The 20,659-nt window shown below is 36.0% G+C and overlaps 2 protein-coding genes across 4 annotated transcripts; one reads left to right on the top strand and one right to left on the bottom strand.

The window, feature by feature from the left end:
* The first annotated feature begins 9,389 nt into the window (after positions 1–9,389).
* Positions 9,390–12,903, top strand: LOC122280801 (ubiquitin-like protein ATG12). 2 transcript variants are annotated; one of them, XM_043091844.1, is made up of 6 exons: positions 9,427–9,812; positions 9,957–10,015; positions 11,270–11,338; positions 11,414–11,476; positions 12,295–12,397; positions 12,596–12,903. In XM_043091844.1, exons 1-5 carry the CDS (start codon positions 9,713–9,715, stop codon positions 12,355–12,357), a joined length of 354 nt encoding a protein of 117 aa, XP_042947778.1. In that variant the 5' UTR covers positions 9,427–9,712; the 3' UTR covers positions 12,358–12,397; positions 12,596–12,903. The 2 variants fall into 2 exon arrangements, with proteins under 2 accessions (XP_042947772.1, XP_042947778.1); XM_043091838.1 differs by lacking the exons at positions 12,295–12,397; positions 12,596–12,903 and adding an exon at positions 11,884–12,260 and having other exon boundaries at positions 9,390–9,812.
* Positions 12,904–18,543: 5,640 nt separating this feature from the next.
* On the bottom strand, positions 18,544–19,715 carry LOC122280791 (transcription factor MYB114-like). Of its 2 annotated transcripts, none has more exons than XM_043091819.1 (3): positions 19,331–19,715; positions 19,076–19,229; positions 18,544–18,980 (listed from the first exon to the last, which is right to left on the bottom strand). In XM_043091819.1, the coding sequence occupies exons 1-3, from the start codon at positions 19,509–19,511 to the stop codon at positions 18,653–18,655; spliced, it is 663 nt and encodes a 220-aa protein (XP_042947753.1). In that variant the 5' UTR covers positions 19,512–19,715; the 3' UTR covers positions 18,544–18,652. The 2 variants fall into 2 exon arrangements, with proteins under 2 accessions (XP_042947753.1, XP_042947763.1); XM_043091829.1 differs by having other exon boundaries at positions 19,076–19,205; positions 19,331–19,709.
* Positions 19,716–20,659: the final 944 nt, after the last annotated feature.

Genomic DNA, 20,659 nt, shown 5'->3' with positions numbered 1-20,659 from the left:
GATTAAGGGAGTAATGCAAGAATTGGTGCAATCCAATTGGGATGAAACTAGCAAGAGCCCAACACACATGATGGGTTTGAAAGAATGAGAACCAGTTTTGATCCACTTGATCCAAACTATGGAAGACACGACTTGAGCCGATTATTATTAAAGACCATAGACTTATTTATTTCATTGAAATGACTTATTTTATTAGTCAAATGAATTATTCTAGAATAATTGAGCTTGGGAGATGTCTAGCCCATATGTCTTATTTCTAATGAACTAGGGTTTTTGGGAAGACCTTGTATTTTGGCCAAAGGCATATTTGGAAAGTTATTAATTTATGTGAACTAGGGTTTTAGAAGTTACTGTAGTACGGCACTGTTCACGCTACAGTACCCACGGCACTATTCCTTTAGGGTTTTGGGAATTGTTTATTTAAGGCACTTGTAGCCTCATTTGAGAGGTAAGACATTTTTTATTGAATTTTCATTGTGAGTGAGTTTTCTCCTCTTGTTCTTAATTGAACTCTTGAACTTATCAAAGGTAAATCACAACCTTTGTGGCGTTCCTCCTTGTAATTTGGGTTCTTGAGACGAGATTTCATTGGGTCTAGATTTTAATATAATCTAGGTTCTTGAAACGAGATCTCAACGGGTCTAGATTCTCCATCCATAGACTTGAGTTTGGCGTTCTTGGGTTTGTTTTTCCAATATTGTTGTTGGGTCTCAAAGCGAGTCGATTGGGGTTCACATCATTTGGTATCAGAGCAAGGTTTCCAATCAGGTCTGATTCTATCTTTATTTATTGTATCGTTAATTCTAGAGCTTCATTGTTCTAGGGTTGCACAAAAAAAAAAAAAGTGCAGAAATTCGAATTTCCTAGGGTTGCCAAATTATTCTATCTTTTGGGTTTCATGTTCATCATCATAGGGTGGCTAAATTCCTTGTTTGAGAGCTGTCAAAATTTGCATCATCTAGGATTTGAAATTTCTAAGGTTTCATTGATTCCCTTCTATTTCCTTATCAATTTGTATGTATTTGAATTCAATTGTTTCATTATCACAATTGAATATTTCTGTTTGTGGTTGAATTGTTGAGAAAAGAAAAGAAAAAAAAAAGGGAAAGGAAAAGAAGAGAAAAGAAAGGAAAAGAAAAGAAAGAAAAAAAATCGAAAAAAAAAGGCAAAAAAAAAAAAATCCAAAATTCGAAAAAAAAGAAGAGAAAGAAAATGATTTTGGGTATAGTTGTTTGAAATACTTTGCCATATGAAATTCAGTCGTTTGGCATTGATTGAGCGTTATCTTTAAAGGGGCTGAATACATTTTTTCTAGTTGGTGTCTTGTTTTGTAATTACTCTTTCCCTCGAATAATTTCCTTGATTCTCGTGTCATTGTTGTTCCTTCCGTGTTTCTCTTGTTCTTGTTTCTTGGAGCTAATTGCAAGTTGGGATTAAACAAGATTGCTTTGTCTTGATTTTGTTCAATTAGTTCTTTTAGAACTTGAGTGTGAAAACTCTTGAGGTAAAAGGCAAGAGAGTTTGAGATCATTATCGGGAAAAAGCCAATTAAGAGTGAAACACGAGTGGAGTGTCATTATTTGAGTGTAAACACGTGAGGGAGAGCGTGTGAGGTCTTTTTCGACTAACATTCTTTTTTGTGCAGCTCATACGATGTCTCATTAAAGTGACTCATAACTAAAGGGGATGTCAGACAATTCATTCTTTTTGTTGCAGTCCATGCAACAAAAATGTGAAAGGTTAAATTTGAAGTTGGGGGAAGTGAGGGATAAGATGGAACAACAAGGTGCATTGATTAAAAATTTACAAAGTGGGAGAGATAGGAGGAGACGTAAGCCTAGTATTGAGAATAGGTACAATAAGAATGAAGAGTATGGCGAGTCTCTTGTTGTTAGGCGTGCTCTCAATACAGAATTTAAGATGGATGGTATAGAGCAGCAAAGAGAAAACATTTTTCGTACTAGATGCCACATCAACAACAAGGTATGTAGTATGATTATTGATGGAGGGAGTTGTACTAATGTTGCTAGCACTACTTTAGTTGAGAAATTGAATTTACCTACTTTGAAACACCCTAGACCATACAAGTTGCAGTGGTTGAATGATTGTGGGGAGGTTAAAATAAATAAGCAAGTGCTAGTTTCTTTTTCAATTGGGAGGTACAAGGATGAGGTACTTTGTGATGTAGTGCCTATGCATATTGGCCATATTTTGTTGGGGAGGCCGTGGCAGTGTGATAGGAGAGTGATCTATGATGGGTTTAGAAACATGTACAGCTTTGAAAAGAATGGAAAAAGAATCAAACTTGCTCCTTTAACTCCAACACAGGTCCATGAGGACCAACTCAAGTTGAAAAGTGAGGTCGATCAAAAAAGAAAGAAAGAAAGTGAAGTTGATAAAAAAAAAAAAGAGAGAAAGTGAGATTGATGAAAAAAGAAAGAGTGAAAATGAGATTGAGAAAAGAAGAAATAGTGAGGCCAAAACTTCAAGAGAAGGAGAGAGTGAAGAAAAAACAGAGAGTGAAAAGGAAATAGAGAGTGAAAAGGAAAAAGAAAGTGAAAAGAAAAAGGAGAGTGAAAAGGGTAAAGAGACTGAAGAAAAAAGAGAGAGTGAAAAGAGAAGAGATAGTGCAGAAAATGAGAGGAAAACAAAAAGAAAAGTGAGTTTTTATGCTAAGGCAAGTTTTAATACTAATGAACTTAACGTACCTTTGTCTAGTATTGTTGTTTCTTTGTTGCAGGGATATAAGATCATGATTCCTACTGGTGTGTTTAGTGGATTGCCACCTAGTAGAGAGATAGAGCATTATATTGATTTTGTGCCGGGTGCGACAATTACTAACCGACCTCTCTTTCAAGAACATGAGTCCTTGATACACTTGAAGGGACAAGGTAAGTTGTTGACTAGAATGCATGCTAAGTGGGAGGAATGTATTGAGACTTTTCCTCATGAAATCAAATACACATATGGTAAGGAAAATCTTCTGTTTGATGCATTATCAAGAAGGTATGTCCTTATCTTTATTTTGGATGCAAAGTTATTGAAACTTGAATATGATAAGAACTTGTTTGCTAATGATGATGGCTTGGCTAGTGTGTATGGAGTACGTAAGAAAGCATCGTTTTCTTATTTATATAGACTATATTGGTACTTGTTTAGAGAGAAAATACTTTGTGTGCCTACTAGTCTTATGCATGAGTTGCTTGTGCATGGATGTGGTCTGTTGGGAAATTTTGATATAAAGGGAATTTTAGACGTGTTGGATGACCATTGGTGGGAGTACTACTTACCATTCATTGAGTTTGCATATAATTGGAATGGTCATTTTGGTGCAAAGAAAACTTTAGATGTGTCTCATGAACATTTGTGGGAGTATCATTTGTCTTTCATTGAATTATTGGATGAACATTTCTTTTGGCCTAAGATGAAAAGAGACGTCAATTGCATTTGTGGCATGTGCATTACATGTAGGAAGGCCAAGTCTAAGGTTTTGCCACATTGGTTGTATACACCTTTACCCGTTCCTAGTAAACCATTGGTAGGCATATCTATAGACTTTGTTTTGGGGCTGCGTACAACTAAAAGGGGTAGAGATTCTATTTTTGTGGTTGTGCATAGATTTAGCAAAATGTCACATTTCATTCCATGTCATAAAATTGATGATACCACAAACATAGCTAACTTATTTTTCAGGGGGATAGTGCGACTTCATGGTGTACCTAGGAGTATTGTTTCTAATACTCAGCTCTTATGCACTGTTCTTCATAAGAATTTAAAAACTTGGGAGGATTGTTTGCCATTTAAAGAGTTTGCATATAATAGGACCTTGCATACTACTACTTCATATTCTCCTTTTGAAGTTGTTTATGATTTTAATCCATATAATTATTTAATTCTGATACTTTTGTTTGTGGATGACAGAAGTAGCTTGGATGGACATTTCCAAATTCTTGATAAAATTAATGATATTTCATATCTTGTGGATCTTGGAGGTATGTATCATGTGTTTGCAATTTTCAATATTACTAATCTTTTTCCCTTTGATCCAGGTGGAGATTCGAGGTCGAATCCTTTTGAGGGGAGGGGGAATGATGGGCCCCAAGGCAGATCAAGTCTTAAGGATCAATTACAAGATTAAGAGCCATGAAGATTAAGGGAGCAATGCAAGAATTGGTGCAATCCAATTGGGATGAAACTAGCAAGAGCCCAACACACATGATGGGCTTGAAAGAATGAGAACCAGTTTTGATCCACTTGATCCAAGCTATGGAAGACACGACTTGAGCCGATTGTTATTAAAGACCATAGACTTATTTATTTCATTGAAATGACTTATTTTATTAGTCAAAAGAATTATTCTAGAATAATTGAGCTTGGGAGATGTCTAGCCCATATGTCTTATTTCTAATGAACTAGAGTTTTTGGGAAGGCCTTGTATTTTGGCCAAGGGCATATTTGGAAAGTTATTAATTTATGTGAACTAGGGTTTTAGAAGTTACTGTAGCGCGGCACTGTTCACGCTACAGTACCCGCGGCACTATTCCTTTAGGGTTTTGGGAATTGTTTATTTAAGACACTTGTAGCCTCATTTGAGAGGTAAGACATTTTTTATTGAATTTTCATTGTGAGTGAGTTTTCTCCTCTTGTTCTTAATTGAACTCTTGAACTTATCAAAGGTAAATCACAACCTTTGTGGCGTTCCTCCTTGTAATTTGGGTTCTTGAGACGAGATTTCATTGGGTCTAGATTTTAATATAATCTAGGTTCTTGAAACGAGATCTCAACGGGTCTAGATTCTCCATCCATAGACTTGAGTTTGGCGTTCTTGGGTTTGTTTTTCCAATATTGTTGTTGGGTCTCAAAGTGAGTCGATTGGGGTTCACATCACTATGTCTTGTATTTGGAAAAACAAGAGCGATTGCATTTTTCATCGCTCTATCTTGATCAGTGATAATGGCTTTCGGAGCGATACCATCCATACATTGCAACCATGTCTGGAATAACCACACAAATGTCTCGGTATCCTCACTAGAAATCAAGCCAGCTCCCAACAGAATTGATTGCCCATGGTGGTTTACACCAACAAATGGTGCAAAGGGCATACCATATCGATTCGTTAAGTATGTGGTGTCGAATGTCACAACATCGCCGAAATATTGGTACGCAGCTCTACTACGGGGGTCTGCCCAAAAGACGTTCTTTAACCTCCCGTTATCATCTATATCCATCATATAAAAAAATCCAAAATTTTTGTATTGCATCCATAAAAAATACTGTTGGAGGGCTCCAGCACCACCTGCGCCAAGTCGTAGATGTCTTGCTTTGTCAATATAATTGCGACAATCTTTTTCGAGAAATGGGAGATTCTCGAATCCACCCGTGCCAACAACGAGAGATCCGTAACTCTTACTGGCTCAGATGCCAGCCAAATCATTGGTATCTAGGACCCTTTTTACGGCATCGCTAACTTCTCTATTACATCGAAAGAAGCGGGATTTCTTTGGACTGAGGCCATGATTATGGATATTATGTACTGTCGTCAACCTCAGCACTCCATCTTGCCTTAAGGCATTAATTCTTGCTTTACATTCTGTCTTTCCTGTCGGACGTGGGTTGGCAACATTCAACGTCCTATTCCGGGCCTTCCCACCACGGGCACAACAAAGAGTGATGTATCTAACACTATCATTTTCTTCCCTATCAGTCCGTTTTGTCATCACCCCAAACCCGTATTTTTTACCATATTCCTTATAATAACACAATAGCTCTTCAAGGGAATTAAACTCCATTCCCGACTTTGGCTCCTCAATCGTATCATCATCAACCACTTTGTTATTATGAGATTTCAAGGGATTGCCAGTATTAGATTCTAAGGGATTTGGCCGTTCCTCAGTATGTTCTTCAACTAGAGGAGAACCAAGTGGCGCTTCAGATTCCCCACCATCAGCTCTATTATCGAGATCTGAACCAGTGAATTTGCTCGTGGCAGAGCTTGTATTGCTGATATGAGTCGGAGGTTCCATGACATGTTCAAAAGAGTAACTAGCATTCTGCAACAAATTATAAAAGGTCATCAATATTCCAGCATGCAATATCGCCAACTCTGACATTTTTTAGTAGTTGCAAAAAAGCTAATTATAATCCAATAATTCGAGCTACAAGTTATCACTACCTGTATGTTGATGCCATATTGGTTACCAGTCGGATATGGTAGAAAAGTTGGTGACCACGTAGGCGCTGGTCCAAAGTAACCAGGCATGTAACTTGGAATGTCTTGACTAGTTGATGGAATGTCTTGACTAGATGATGTTTGCGTAGTTTGCTGTTCTTTCTCGTTTCCCATGCTACGAAAATATTATAGAACTGCCACAAATTAAGTATGGAAACATAAATATGAAAAATTAAATACTTGATTAAAAGCATTTAATCAAATGAACACAACGTATTAATTACAACCTCAAGTAACAACCAAAGAGAATAAATAAGGAATGACACCAAATGGAATCTTTCCTCATGTACCCCACCACCACCACCACCCCCACCACCCCCAATTGGCATCACATGGAGCCGTGCATGCCAAAATCAAACCCTACCCTACAGTGCAGTGCATTAATAATAATAATTTCTAAGAAGGAGAAAAGGTAAGCTTGATTCAAAGTCTGCATCATTGTCTACATCATCAGTTTATAAGCATATATATATGAAGCACACATGCATGATCATCTTCTAATTCTATAATATCGGTCACTATCCACATATATATAAATGGTTCGGACACATGCATGCTGGAGCGAGCAGTTGGGCACCTGAACCATCGATATTTCTCTCATCTACCTAGCTAGCTTCTCGTTGTGTTGACTTATCGACCATTTAGACAAAGGCATGAAATGAATTAAAGGCCCTTTGCAAAGTGAGCCATTGGCATCACTATCAACAATAATATTGCTGCATAGGTTGCTCACAGATAGTACTGTCGATCATGATCTTTCCTTCATGTTTAGAGACTTCCCAGCTAGCTCTCTTACAAGAGAGAAAAAACAAAAAAAATGCATAACCTCAAGAACCTATTTCTGTGTTTTGTTTGTCGTCATCTACCTATTTTTTTATTTTTCTTTGTTCTTTTTATTTTTCTTTGTTCTTTTTTTCTATTTCATTGGCTTTCATTGTGTAGATTTATGCCAACTCTTTTTACCAATCGGTGCCTCTAGATTCTAATGGATGGACCTTTTTTCCCTCACAGTTACATAAGAGTACCCAGAGTACTGTCATCTCCCTACTGTAAAGCCTTTATTTCCTTATGTAATCGTAAGCAACCATGACTATAAAGATAAACAACCTGAATAACAACACAAGCATTACAAGAACTGAACTTCAAATCAACACAGTGAATCAATACAAAGAATAACAACACAAGAATAGGAGGTATGCAACCTCAAATCAAAAGCATTACTACAACACAATTTTCACATAAAGGGGAGATTATCCGGAGTGGATGGTCTTAGCTCAAGAACTGAGGTTCGACTTTACAGATTTGACAACCTTTTCTTCTACTTGGAAGGCCCTAGTTAGGACATCATCTGGAATCGAGGGTTTTGAAGCAAACAGAGTAGAGGGAAACCCAGATCAAATGTGTAATAGAAAATACCAACCTACTATCAAAAAATCCACCCAGTACTAAGCAATAGCAAATACACACAAAAAAAAAAAAGGTAAAACAAAGAAATATATGAGAAAATGTGTAACAACAACCCAGATCAAATGTTTAAAGAAAATCTCAGTTAAAACCATAGTCTTACCCACAAATGCAGATGAAATAACAAGCAAAAAGCCAGTTAAAGCTCCTTGGCAGTTCTCTGTTTCCGATTTTGATTTTTTGCACAGTTTTCCTCAATATTCTTCAAAAGCAACCGTTTGCTTACTTGAGTAATACAGATGAAATCACAGCAAAACCCAGCTCAAGCTCTTCGGCTATGGGAGGTTCTGTTTTGGGCTCTGCGAGGTCAAAATCACGTCAAATGCAAATCCCTCCCGCGTTGAGTTCACTAAGCCTTCTTTCCGCCTTTTTTGTTTTTTTTTTTTAAATAATTTATTATTACCGACTGACGTGGCAACTGCCACGTCAGTCACGGGGACGCGGCGGGGTTACTACCCCGGGGGTACGTAGCAGTATTGATGATTTTATATTGGAAAAGTCAGTATGCCCCCGAGGAGTAACCCCGCTGCTGCCTCGTGGCCTATGTGGCACTAAATGGAAACGGCACCGTTTCTTTCTTCATATCTCTTAACCGTTCCTTCTCATTTTCGATTCGTTTTAGCATAGTACTTCAACACAGCTTCTTCATCTCAAAATCCAATAAGTACATCTGTTCCTTCGTCTTCCCCAATCAATTACTCTCCCTCCCTCAATTTGATCTTCCACCGAAAACGAAGACGCCCCCTCCCTCCCTTCTTCTGCCAGAGAACCTTAGTCTTCTTCTTTGCATGACGATTCTGCCAAAAAAGTATATCAAAAAAGCTTCACAGAGATCCAATTTTTGGGGATTTTTCCATAGCCAAACGATCCCAAATTTCTTTATCTGAAATATAGTGTTTGTGCAAAAAAAAATAAAATAAAAAAAATTGAAACCCTTGAAATGTTTAGATTGTTTCCTAGATACGAATGAACTTAGGAAAGGAAGGAATAAAAAAACGAGAAGTCTGTTTTTGCAATTCTGAGTTGCATTGTTGGAAACTAGAGTGTCTTCGTAGTATTTTTTTGAAACTAGAGAGTGGTTGTGGTCATCGTTGTGGGTAAGGGAAGTGGCGTCGTCGTTGTGGGTAGGACCGATTTATCATCAAAGCTCCGAATCTTTTTTTTTTTTCTCTCTCTCTCTTTTTCTTTGTTCTATTTTTCAGTTCAATCTTTGGAGAGATCTTCAGGAAAGATAGAATAATATGCTCCAAGCTACACAAATACTGGGTTCTTGAGCATCTAGGTTAGTTTGGAAACCCCGTTGCAACCACGTTACATTCCACAGGCTAAACCCACAAAGCAGAGGTACAGAGTTGAATAAGTTTTGATCTCCCTCTCTAGTTTCGCTCTCTGGTTTCCCTTTACAGCATCCAACCCAAAGTAGATCTTTTGATTCGATTTCCCTCCAACGCACGACGGCAAGGAGAGACGCATCCAGCTTCTCCCTCTCTGGTTTCAAACTAACATCAGCTTTCATTTTTCATTGATCTACCTCTCTGCTTTTTGGTCTCCCTCATTTCTTTTGCTTTTCATTAATCTCCCATATTTCTTTCACTTTTCTTTCTTTCTTTCTTTATTCTTTTTATTTTTATTAATATTTTAATTGCCATGTTAGCCCCGGGGCCGCGGCGGGGTTATTCCCCGGGGGTATGTAGCAGTTCTGTTTTATATTTCCCTCCTTTACGATGCCTTCGCCATTTTTCAGCAACTAAAAAATGGAAGCAAACAAAAAAGAAAGAGCACGACTTTTCCTGTGGAACCATTACCGAACCAACCGAGAAGAAAGAGAGAAAAGACCTACATGAAAAGCCCAACTTACTTTCAAATGCAACCTGAATCTTATTTTGTGGAAGCCCCATTTGGTCCTAATTCATCAAAGAGAGCGTTGCCCTAAAAACAGGGAGCGAGGAATCCTACCATGGCGCGGTACGGCCCAAATAAAAACCGTAAATAGCCCAGAAACTGTGGAAGCATCAGTAAATGCAGACTGCAGTTATCTCCGACCCCAAATTTGGTGTTTGTTTGTTTCAGAAATTAACGATGGCCGCTGAGTCCCAGTCTCCAAGTTTTGCGCGGAAAGGTGAGCAGCCTAGCCCTTCATGAAAAAAACGTTGGTAATTGCTTCTTAGTTAGGGTTTTGATTGTTCAAGCTTTGATAGTTTTTAGTTTTGAGCTTTGTTAAAGGCGTTCTTTTTTTGTTTGTGGGGTTTTCAATTTTCTGCAGTCGTTGTTCATCTCAGAGCCACAGGCGATGCCCCTATACTCAAACAAGCCAAATTTAAGGTATTTCTTGAAAGGATTTTGTTTTACTCAAAACTTTATCCACATAATATGGTGGCGATTTGGACGTATTCCATGAAGCAGATATCTAAGTCTATGCTGTAAAAAAATCAGTCAATATCATAATTGGAACTCCTCGAAATCATTACAAAATGCAAGAACTTCTCCTGCGCGGGCACTATGCGATCCCATTTACCACCCTCATATACTGAAGTGGGTCTTACAGTCCCTCGCTTTAAATATCCTAATGTTGATACTATTTGTGACGATCCAAGTAAACTGAGCCTATACTAAAGAAATAATCAACGCTACAATTGCAGTCTCCTGGAATCATTACAAGGGGCAAGAACTTTTCCTCCCAGCCAATGTAGAATCCGAATCATCACCCCCCAAAAAATATCTTTAATTCGGGTTATTACAATCCTTGTTGACAAGTAACAATTGATGTGTCAGAAACTTGTGACCATTACATATGTGCGTGCCATGTTCAGAAACTTGAAACTGTTCAAGTTTCCACCTTCACCAGCTTCACTAGTGTATCAAAAGGGTAGCATGCTTTCATTCAAAGAAAACTATGGTGTATATACATATACATTTATCACTTTTACTTTTTATTTGTAATTTACACGCGATAGGATTTAAATTAATTCTATTGATATAATGTGCAAATAAAATACACATATATGGACTTGTGCCCCCGTCTGTGTGGCTTTGCTCTCACATTCTTTTTGAAAATGTGTTAGCAATGGATAGAAACTTTTCCGTATGTGCTGGACCCTTTTCTTGATATCACTTTAATTTACAAATCTCAAAATGGCTTGATTTGAGGCATATGAGTTCTTTTCTTTTCTTTTATTATTCTTTGTTTTGTAGTATCTTATGAAAAAATATTTGTATAGGTAGCCCCTAGGGGTTGACTAAGTGGTAAGGGCCTTGATCTGAGTGGTAAGCTCCCTCTAGGTCCAAGGTTCAAATCCTTTGGTGCAAACAATCTTTAGGGGCCACGACCCATCAGTGAAAAGTTGATGAAGTACTTGATCCATGTGATGGGAACGTGTTACACGGCTCTAGGGTTTAACCATGTAAAAGACACTGCGTTTGCTCAGTCTCCATGATTCCTTGTCATCAAAATATTTGTTTATTTTCGTTCTTGTCTCATTTAGAAATTCTAAACTTTACCTTTTGAATATTTCTTCAATTTGTATATTACAATTTGAAATCTTGGTATTCACATGTCAAATATTCTTTCTATGGCAGATACTTGGAACTGACAAGTTTGCCAAAGTGATTGACTTTCTTCGGCGGCAGCTTCATCGGGATACATTGGTAAATGTTTGTGGTGTTGTTTTCTTGTATTTGTTATGATCCTTGGGCTTCAGAGTAATGTTTTTCTTTTGTTAGTTTGTTTATGTCAACAGTTCGTTCTCACCAAACCCAGATGAATTGGTAATCGATCTGTATAATGTAAGGTCCTTTAACTTTATTATTATCTTTTTAATCAAATTTACCTTTTTTTAATTGTGGGTGGATATATGTTTTCTATATTGGGATTTTACTTCATCGTGTTTCATTCTTATATTTTCCTTCACCAAAGTAAAATCTACTATTCTATATTTCACTAATGTTGAAGGATAGCGCAAATGCATTATAAATGTATTGATTTATTTATTTTATGAGTGTGAATGCATTGATTTATAATATAAGTACTCTATTTTGTGGATTTTAATTTCTGCTGTCTGTTAGATTTAGGAGGAATTTGTTCATGCAGTATTTTAACACTCTTATCCTGTTGCATGGCATCATATAAAACTTAGGAAGAGGAAAAGGGAGCTGCATTTGGTGCATTGCACTAAAGGTTGTTTTCTTTGCAGACAACATGCTTAAATAGCCATATTTTGGGTGACCACAAATGTTTGAATGGCAGTCCACCATGGGGGTCGAATCTGTTTGCTGGCATGTATAATGTCAACAGTCAATCCGTTTTCCTTCTACTTTAGTGTACTTTGTCTGTGCTAATGATGTCGACCGTCCGGTGTGAGAGAGAGAGAGATGGAAAGGGAGGTGCAAGTTTCTGGTGAGATAATGTTTGTTTTTCGTAATAAGCAAGGAGCTGAAATCCTAGTTATTTGTTTATATTGTTTTTGTAATGTTAGTAATATTGTCTTTCCCTGAGATTGCTCATTTGACTGTGAATGACCAATTTAGTTTATGGGCTTATCTATTAAATGTTCGTGGCTAGTTTACATTTCACCACGAGTCAATTATCTTCTTGGACATTGCAGAATTTTGGAACTTTTGATGGTAAACTGGTGGTCAATTATGCTTGTTCCATGGCATGGGGTTAACTCATGGTGATGGGTCTGCTGTTGTAAAATTGTTCATATGGTAAGTATATTTGCAGAATGCATCCAATATAACTGCCTCTGATTTCTTGTTCATTTGATGGAGCGTGAGGAATATAATATGATTCAGATGAGCCCCCGAGAGCAAAGCGAAACAAGGGGAAAAAAAAAAAGAGTAAAAGAGAGCGCTCATTTTTGTTCCTCCTCATCAATGATTTTAAGAGGGTACATGTGTTTGCAGAATTTTGGATTGCTGCTTCCGTACATGCAAGGAAACAGGATTTGCTGGTAAGTTGAAGGTTATGATTATGATATGAAGAGTGGAACTGAAAAGTTAAAGTTCGTGATGATTTGAGTTGGGCAATAATTGTTACCGCGTAAGATATGGTTATAAAATGCTGTAATTTTCTGTTGATTGCCATCTAACAGCCGAATAAACTCTGATATATGGCCGGAAGAGTTGCAGTACCATTTACCATGCCAACTCTTACCTCCACTTTCTTTTGGAATATTAATTATTAAGGCTGGTTTTTCCTTGCCGTGTACTAATCCGAGTTTGAATGAGTACCAAGTTGAGTCCGAGTAAGTAGTAGATAGTCAAACTTTAATTTTCTTCAAAGAAGACTTAAATTTGAGGTTATCCCTCCTGAGCAGTAGGTTAAAAGGCTCTCCAGAAATCCCAATTTGGGCGAGGAAGGCATTGAAAGGAGACTTAACAGGTGGGTTGCTGCTGGCTGATCTTTGATTCTTGTGAATAAGGCACTACGGTGAAGGTGACAAATTTGTTGGCAGAGACATTTTTTACTTCGGGGATTAGTCGAGAACCAAAGCCTTATTTAGGACAGTGAAAGTTCTTGAATACCTCGTCATCAAAAAAAAAATTTGGAGTTTTTCCTTCTCAAGCTTACAAAATCTAGGGAAAAAAAAAATTAACAACTTATATCGTTTCGTATAATTTTGTTTAAAAATCATGATAAACCAACTTTGTATCTTTGTGAAAATCTATATATATATTAATGTCAAGAAACTTCTCCAAGACAGGGCTTTCCAGACTCACCCCTAGAGACTAAACTAGGGTCCTGTGCACCACACTTCGGAAATTTCTCTACACAACAAAATTGGTTAAATCACTCCAGGTGATGTGACTCCAAATGATTGTTTGCACTCATGAGATGTTGAACTTTGAACTTTAAAGTGAGTGATATCATAAGACCAAAGTCTTCACCACTTGGATCAACCCCTTTGAATCTCTTCATATATATATATATATATATAATATATTGTGATGATCTATTCATAAGAATTTAAACAACAAATATTATAGCGTGCCATTGCTAGAAATTATTCAGCTTGATAATTCTTTCAGAAACAAGCATCACTGGATTACTTGTCCACGAGCACTTCTTGTCTTACATAACGTGCCTTTTGTCCCATTGAAATGCCTTTTCTGTACCTGGAAGAATTAAAGAAATGGATTTTCTGGCTCTTGCATTTCAATTGAAGAATTTTAAGGCTCACACATTTCAACTTGGCCGCCCCAAGAGCTTGAACACACCGATGTATAACTTTCATTAGCCAATGCTCCCTGTCAATTCACAAGTCTAAGTAATCTTCTTATAATTCTATGCAAACATTGAAACGGGCAGTTTAAAGATAAACATGCAATCAATCATATATATTTATTTGTTTCCGTTCTAGTTAGGTGGATACGTTTGACTCGAAGCGCCCATTGATTAGATGTACGTGTTCTGTAGCACGTCGTACAAAACTCAGGTCTTTGTTGCACTCATGGAAATGTCTTGGAGCCTCATTTACATTGGTTTCTTTGCATGGGTTTCACTTTGGTACGCTCATTCTTAGAAAGAGTTAGATACAGAATAGACAAAATAGTAGTGGCTGAATTTAACAAGTTTCCAACTGGGAAGATATTGCTATTATTATTATCATTATTTTGATCTAGCTATTGGGAAGTTTTTTACTATAATGCAAGTTGTAGTACTTCTCTGGCCCTCTGATGGTTGGAGCTGAGCTCATGCAAACAGGACGGTTGTTTAATCTTAATTAGACTGTGTCAGGATGGACCCGCAGTCTAGCTTGCAGGCAGCTTGCAGATGCTTAAACCCAGAAGTTACATCATCATCACTGTAGAAAGTTAGATGAATTAAATGTAAGGAGATGCATGCATGGTGTCCATAATCAGAGACCATACATAGATAAAGATAATATAAAATTAAATCTATCTCTTGAGTATAAGTTTTTTAGACTCTTCCCTTGAGTTTGAACCTTAATTTTATATTCTGTTACGTTTAATTAAAAATTTTATGAGTTGGATCTACTTATTGAACGAGAGACGTAAGAAAGAATACGAAAACAAATATAAATAATTAAATTTACTTTTTTTTATCATTTTATATTTTTAATGTAAATAATGATTTCACTAGAAAAAAAAATGATGTATATTCAAAAACATTATTAGATATTCCGAGAATACTCGATAATTATTGAGCTACATGGTTCATGCATGGTACGGGCAACTCAGAGGTAATACAGCATGCATGCATCCTACTCATCTGCCAGATCTGAATAATTGGTGCGGAAGAAGGCAGCCAAAGCCCCACGAAATAAGAGTCGACGGTGGTCGGGTAGGTTGAGCTTTAATGAGATCAGACGGTACGGTTGCGTGTGATTCAGTTTATTAATCATGGGTGACATATTTTCGTAGGGAAGTATTTCTCTTTGTAGTTTGGATATAAATTTATAATATTTGTGGTAGACATTCGGGGTTTTTGTGTCCTTCTCGAAGACGAATGATTTGTCTATTTTGTTTCGCTTTCCTAAGCTCAGTTAAATTTTAGTTATAATTGTGAATATATATATATATTGTGTAATTATTTTTAAAATATAAAATAAAGATAAAATTTATATAAAATAAAATTTTTTAATAATAAATTTTTTTTTTAAACGATTATATGACGTTTATATATTTTATTATTATACGTAGTATTATTTTATGTAAAAACTTTGCCATGCATTTACGAGATAGAAAGAAAAAATAAACAAAAAGCAAGAAGAGCCACTCAATATTTTATAAAACAAAATGCCAAAAACTCAAAGACATAATGCACAAAGTTACAAACAACAAGATGGCAAGACGGGAGCGGTGGATTTTAGTTAGGGGAGAAGCTACAGGCCAGTCGGGGGTTTATCCCATTTTTACACCTACCAATGATGCGCTGCCACCTAAGAGGTGTAGAAAACTTTATTATACACTTGCATGTATGATAAAAAAAAATTTCTCAACATCTTCCCCCTCTTTCTCGACCTCCCCCCCCCCCCCCAAACACACCGTTGTCTGTGCTCTTTCTCCTCACCCCAGTCGCGATCTCTCTCTCTCTCTCTCTCTCTCAAAAGCCTACGTTGCTGCTACAATTGCTATTGCTTTACTTGGGTTGACTGGCTGGGGGCCTTAATATTGGAAGCCATGAAAGGAGCCCTTTAAAACTTGGTTTTTTGATCTTCTCCAACTTCAAGAGTTCCTGAACAAAATCCTGTTAAAGGTGAAAACGTCACCTACTTTCTCCTCCCCCGATACCAGATTTCCTCTCATATAGCACCCAGAAAGAGTGGTTTTGAAAATAGCAATTAAATTGAGAGGAAGGAGAGTACTCAGAGTAGTCGGTTATGGTTAGTGGAGGGAGTTTAAGAAGATGCAAAAAGGAGGAGGAAAAAAATAAATAAGAAAGAAGAAGAAAATAAGAAAATGAATTGAATGTAAACAAACAAAAAATGAAAGCTTTTTCATTTCAGCTTTCTCTACTCTCTATTATACATTTCTCATAAGAAGCAAACAATTTTCTAAAAACCATAAATTTCCAAATAAATCGGTTTATAGTGTTCAACTCTCTTATCTCTGTCTCTCTAGTTTCTTATTGCAATTCTACAAGCAATATTTTGCTAATTGCTGCTGGTTTGAATTTTTCTCATAGTCTTCTACTAACAAGAAGCATTTGAACAATTCCTATCAAAATGTTTCACGTTTTATTGCAGGGGTGTTGGGGAGAGAGAGAAATGGAGAAGGGGAGAGGAAATGGCTTATGGGGAGAGGGAGAAAAGAGAGGAAATGGCTACTGGGGGAGGAAATGGGCACGAGGAGAGGAGAAAGGAGAGGGAATACCGCGCGAGGGAGAGGTGAGAGAAATGAATTTTTTGTTTTATCATGCATGTGGGTGTGGAATGGAGTTTCCTACACCTCCTACACGGCAGCGCCTCATTGGCTAGTGTAAAACTTGAGAAGACACCCGTCCAGCGTTAAGCTTTTGCCTTTTAGTTTGGGTCTTCATTGTGAAAATAACCTCAGTTCAAGTAAACTGTAAGTTAATCAAAAGAATTTTGTTACGTATAAGTACAGTCACACACTAATCTATATATCAATACTTATTTATTTATATTTAAAATTTAAATTAACACTATTTTTAATAAAATTTACTTTTTGATTAATCACATCACATTGATGCATAGATTAGAGTATAATTGTGCTTGTAATTATATTTTTCCTAATCAAAAAAGAAATCTTGTTATAAATTCAAAAGATCACTTATTATTCAACGCGGCTAGTGAAATGCATCCAAGCAGAGAATATGCAAGTTCGTGTAAATTTAGAAAAGATAAGATCCCATTTAGATATACAGTTCAGATGAAATGAGATTAGATATTTTGAATAATAATAAAATTTTTGAATTAAATATATATTTAAATAGTGAGATGAGATGAGATAATTTTTAATTTTTAGAATTTAAAAAGATATGGGTCTCACTATTTAATAAGAGTAGCCAAATTGTCTACTGTTTACATAATGTTTATGAACTATTTATATCAGATTGTACTGTTTGTACATTGTTTATATACTGTTTATGTACTATTCTTGCCAGACTTTTATTGTTTATATACTGTTTATTTAAAGAAATGTTTTTCAATAAACATTTCATTTGTGTTACCCATCCAAATTGGACCTAAAAAATTTACAAAAATAAATTTATAAATTGAGATGACTTAACGTCATATTTATAAAATTATTTTTATTATAAAATAAATCTAACTTACTATATCAAATTATATTAATTTATAATTTTATTTTTATAGAATTTTTTTATAACTATAACAGTTTTCTTTAAATAAAAAATTCATATATTTTCGTACGAATCTAATATGTGTAAACCCTTTGAAAAAATAAAAAATAAGCATAACACTTATTTGAAGTTTAATAACATAAGACATATGCCTTAGCTGGCTGGCATCGGAAGGTACAATGCTGGAACCTTCTGGTGGTAGGAGTGGTTTTCTGGGTCTCTTCAATTGCTTTTTATTCTGAAGCTAGCCGACAGGAAAAGGTGCCACTGCCTATAAATTCTGCTTATGCTATTTTTCCCGCCTTCGTATCATTTCAATTCATTATTTCTCGTATTATTTCATCTAATCTAATCAATATTATTTTTTAAAATTTTTATATAAAATAAAATAAATATTTTAATTTTAAAATAAAAATAATATTAAAAAAATTTATTAATAATATTTTATTCAACTTTTAACTCTCATATTATCTCATCTTATTTTATGTCTAGAGTAAATTTGTCCAGTGTTGCAAGTTAAGGGTGTTTTTCCAGAGTTGAAATCAATTCAATTTATTTTAAATTAATATCTATTATTATTATATATAAACTTATTTATATTTAAATACATCTTAATGAGATTTATAAAATAATATTATTTATATATCAATTCAAATCATATGAGATTGTCTTAACATCTAAATATAATCTAAATATTAACTCCATTTTAAAAAGAAAAAATATTTGATTTTTATTTTTTTCCCCAAAAAGTCTCTCCTTGAAAATGAACTTGGTAAAGAACAAATGGCCTTGTCTCATCTCTATCAAGCCCATAATAATGTCAACAAGTCCTCTCTCACTTTTATCATCATTCTCTGCTCTCTACACCATCCGTCGTTTCTACTTTCTATCACCAAATAATCTGTGTCACCGATCGACAAAATTCGCAGTTTAGTGCTCCCCTTCAAAACTGACTTGGATCAGTCAATGGTAGTGATTTACAGTTTCAGCATACCAGAGAGCTGATACACTACGTGAATGTTAACAAATCCATGAAAAACCAAGAGGGGAAAAAATAAAAAAGGATGAAAAAAGGAGGTGATAAATTATGAAAAGAACTAGATACAACTCTGAATGGCAAGAAATTCACCGAGTTCAAGGGGAGAAAACAAATAGCTATGCTGCTATGCAGTTTACAATACATCACTGAATCCCTTCTCCAGTTCAAGGAATTTGCTAATCCACTCTAAATTTAAAGGACTCTCATTGGAGAAATCAAAGAACTCATTCACATCAAAGTTGATTTCTGAATCTTCAAGTCCTTTGTATGAATTTTCCTCGTCTACTCTCATTGCTACATTTATTCTCTCTTCCGCTCTATTTTCCCGAGCATTACAGTCTTCTCTTGTTGCAGCTCCCCTCTGTTTTTCCTGCTTTATTTTCTTGCTCAAATGAGAATTCCAGTAGTTCTTTATCTCATTATCTGTGCGACCCGGTAATCTTCCGGCAATCAGAGACCACCTAAGAGAAATAATCGGAAAGCGAAAATCAAAATAAGAAAACTTGATCATATTCGATCAGAGATACAAAGTAATTTTTTTCACACGAGAATTAACCTGTTTCCAAGTAGTTTATGAAGCCTAAGTATCAAATCTTCTTCTTGGTCTGATATATTTCCTCTCTTGATGTTGGGTCTTAAGTAATTCAACCATCTTAGCCTGCAACTCTTGCCGCAACGATTAAGACCTTCAATATATAACAAGCACAGACCTGTTAAGCCTTTGCGATCAAATTTTGTAAAGATTTCTTTTTTTCTAATCAAAGATACTGAAGTTGAGAGTTTAGGATTCTCTGCTGGAATGAAAAAAGACCTGCTTTAGCCGCAATTGTCTTCCACCTTTTTGGACCATGGCTTGCTATGACCTCCGCCAGTCTTCGATCTTCCTCCGCTGTCCATGCTCCCTTATTGGCTTCCTTCTTAATGGAAACATTATTCTTGGCTTTCATTTGGTTCACTTCTCTTTTAATAGACATATCGGTCATGGGTGCCATTAGCTTATGTCCGTGGATATCTAAAGAATAAAGTTGGAGAAAGAGTGAGATATGTACGGGAGAGAGAGAGAGAGAGAGAGAGAGAGAGAGAGAGAGAGAGAGAGAGAGAATTCTTAAGATTGGGGAGCTTTGCTACTTATGTAGAGGGTGATGCTCTGGTTCTTTCTATTATCTACCTTTCTTGGTGGAGGAGAAGAGCCTCAACTAACGCTTACATATATATATATATGTGCGTGTGAAAAAGAGGCCTGAATTTCGCGGTGAATAAAGGGAAAGTCACTCTGATCATGGGCCTGATGATTGAGCAATAAGGGTGCTATAAAGTTTTTACATACTCTATACTGCTAGCTACAAAGGCTGCTAAAGCAAAGAGTATAATATACTTAGTGCGCATGTACCAGCTTTTTGTGAAAAAACAAAAAAAGGGGGACAAAAGCATCATAATTTGTGAGGAAAGATAAACAGATCAGATGGTTGTGGTAAAGACATTAGATCCCCAGAGTATGATAGCTTTGTCATGTAGTGGCTATGGTAGGTAAAAAAAAACTCAGTGATTTCAATCAGTAGAATTTCCTTTAAGCATGTGCAAAATATTATAATGAGGGCATGCAGATTGATTCTAAAAGGTTCGTGACAAAGGGGAACGCTAAGGGATAGGCAAGGAGATCAATACAATATTTAGCTGCAAGCAACAGTTCTGTCCCTAAAAAAGAGACGTTTTCAGAGCCACGTAAAGGGGAGAGAACCTTATTGTGAGTGCATCTGTGCATGAAGAACTAAACTGATTGGTTGGTCTTCTTAACATTGCAGTAAGGCTCCGAGGTGTCTGATTTGTCTACATCGTAGACCGTATAATCCTTCATACATACATACATATATATATATATATTATCCTCTAAATGCTACTGTTTAGACATTATTAAATCAATCTCACAGAGTGTAAAACTTGTAGTTGTTGAAGTTGTTTGACTAAGATGTCTGCCTTAATTGCAATTATGCAGGCTGCAGCATTAATTCTTGGGGTCCTTTCAATCTTACTGCATTTTTAATGGGCAGAAGTTAATGTCAATTGCTGAAAACTACTACTTAACCCCCCTTTTACATGATTTAAATGTATTATTTATTTGCTTATTAATCCCATGTGATTT

Source organism: Carya illinoinensis, chromosome 1 (assembly GCF_018687715.1).
Source record: "Carya illinoinensis cultivar Pawnee chromosome 1, C.illinoinensisPawnee_v1, whole genome shotgun sequence".
NCBI lineage: Eukaryota > Viridiplantae > Streptophyta > Magnoliopsida > Fagales > Juglandaceae > Carya > Carya illinoinensis.
This window is presented reverse-complemented; position numbering and strand designations above follow the sequence as displayed.

What these genes read in the sequence shown, in the direction of transcription:
- LOC122280801 (XM_043091838.1), top strand. Translation starts at nt 9,713, where the DNA reads ATGCAGACTGCAGTTATCTCCGACCCCAAATTTGGTGTTTGTTTGTTT. An exon ending in TCAAACAAGCCAAATTTAAG is followed by an intron (nt 10,016 to 11,269) that starts GTATTTCTTGAA and finishes TTTCTATGGCAG; the next exon opens with ATACTTGGAACTGACAAGTT. An exon ending in AGCTTCATCGGGATACATTG is followed by an intron (nt 11,339 to 11,413) that starts GTAAATGTTTGT and finishes TTCTTTTGTTAG; the next exon opens with TTTGTTTATGTCAACAGTTC.
- LOC122280791 (XM_043091819.1), bottom strand. Translation starts at nt 19,511, where the DNA reads ATGGCACCCATGACCGATATGTCTATTAAAAGAGAAGTGAACCAAATG. An exon ending in GACAATTGCGGCTAAAGCAG is followed by an intron (nt 19,230 to 19,330) that starts GTCTTTTTTCAT and finishes AAGGCTTAACAG; the next exon opens with GTCTGTGCTTGTTATATATT. An exon ending in CATAAACTACTTGGAAACAG is followed by an intron (nt 18,981 to 19,075) that starts GTTAATTCTCGT and finishes TATTTCTCTTAG; the next exon opens with GTGGTCTCTGATTGCCGGAA.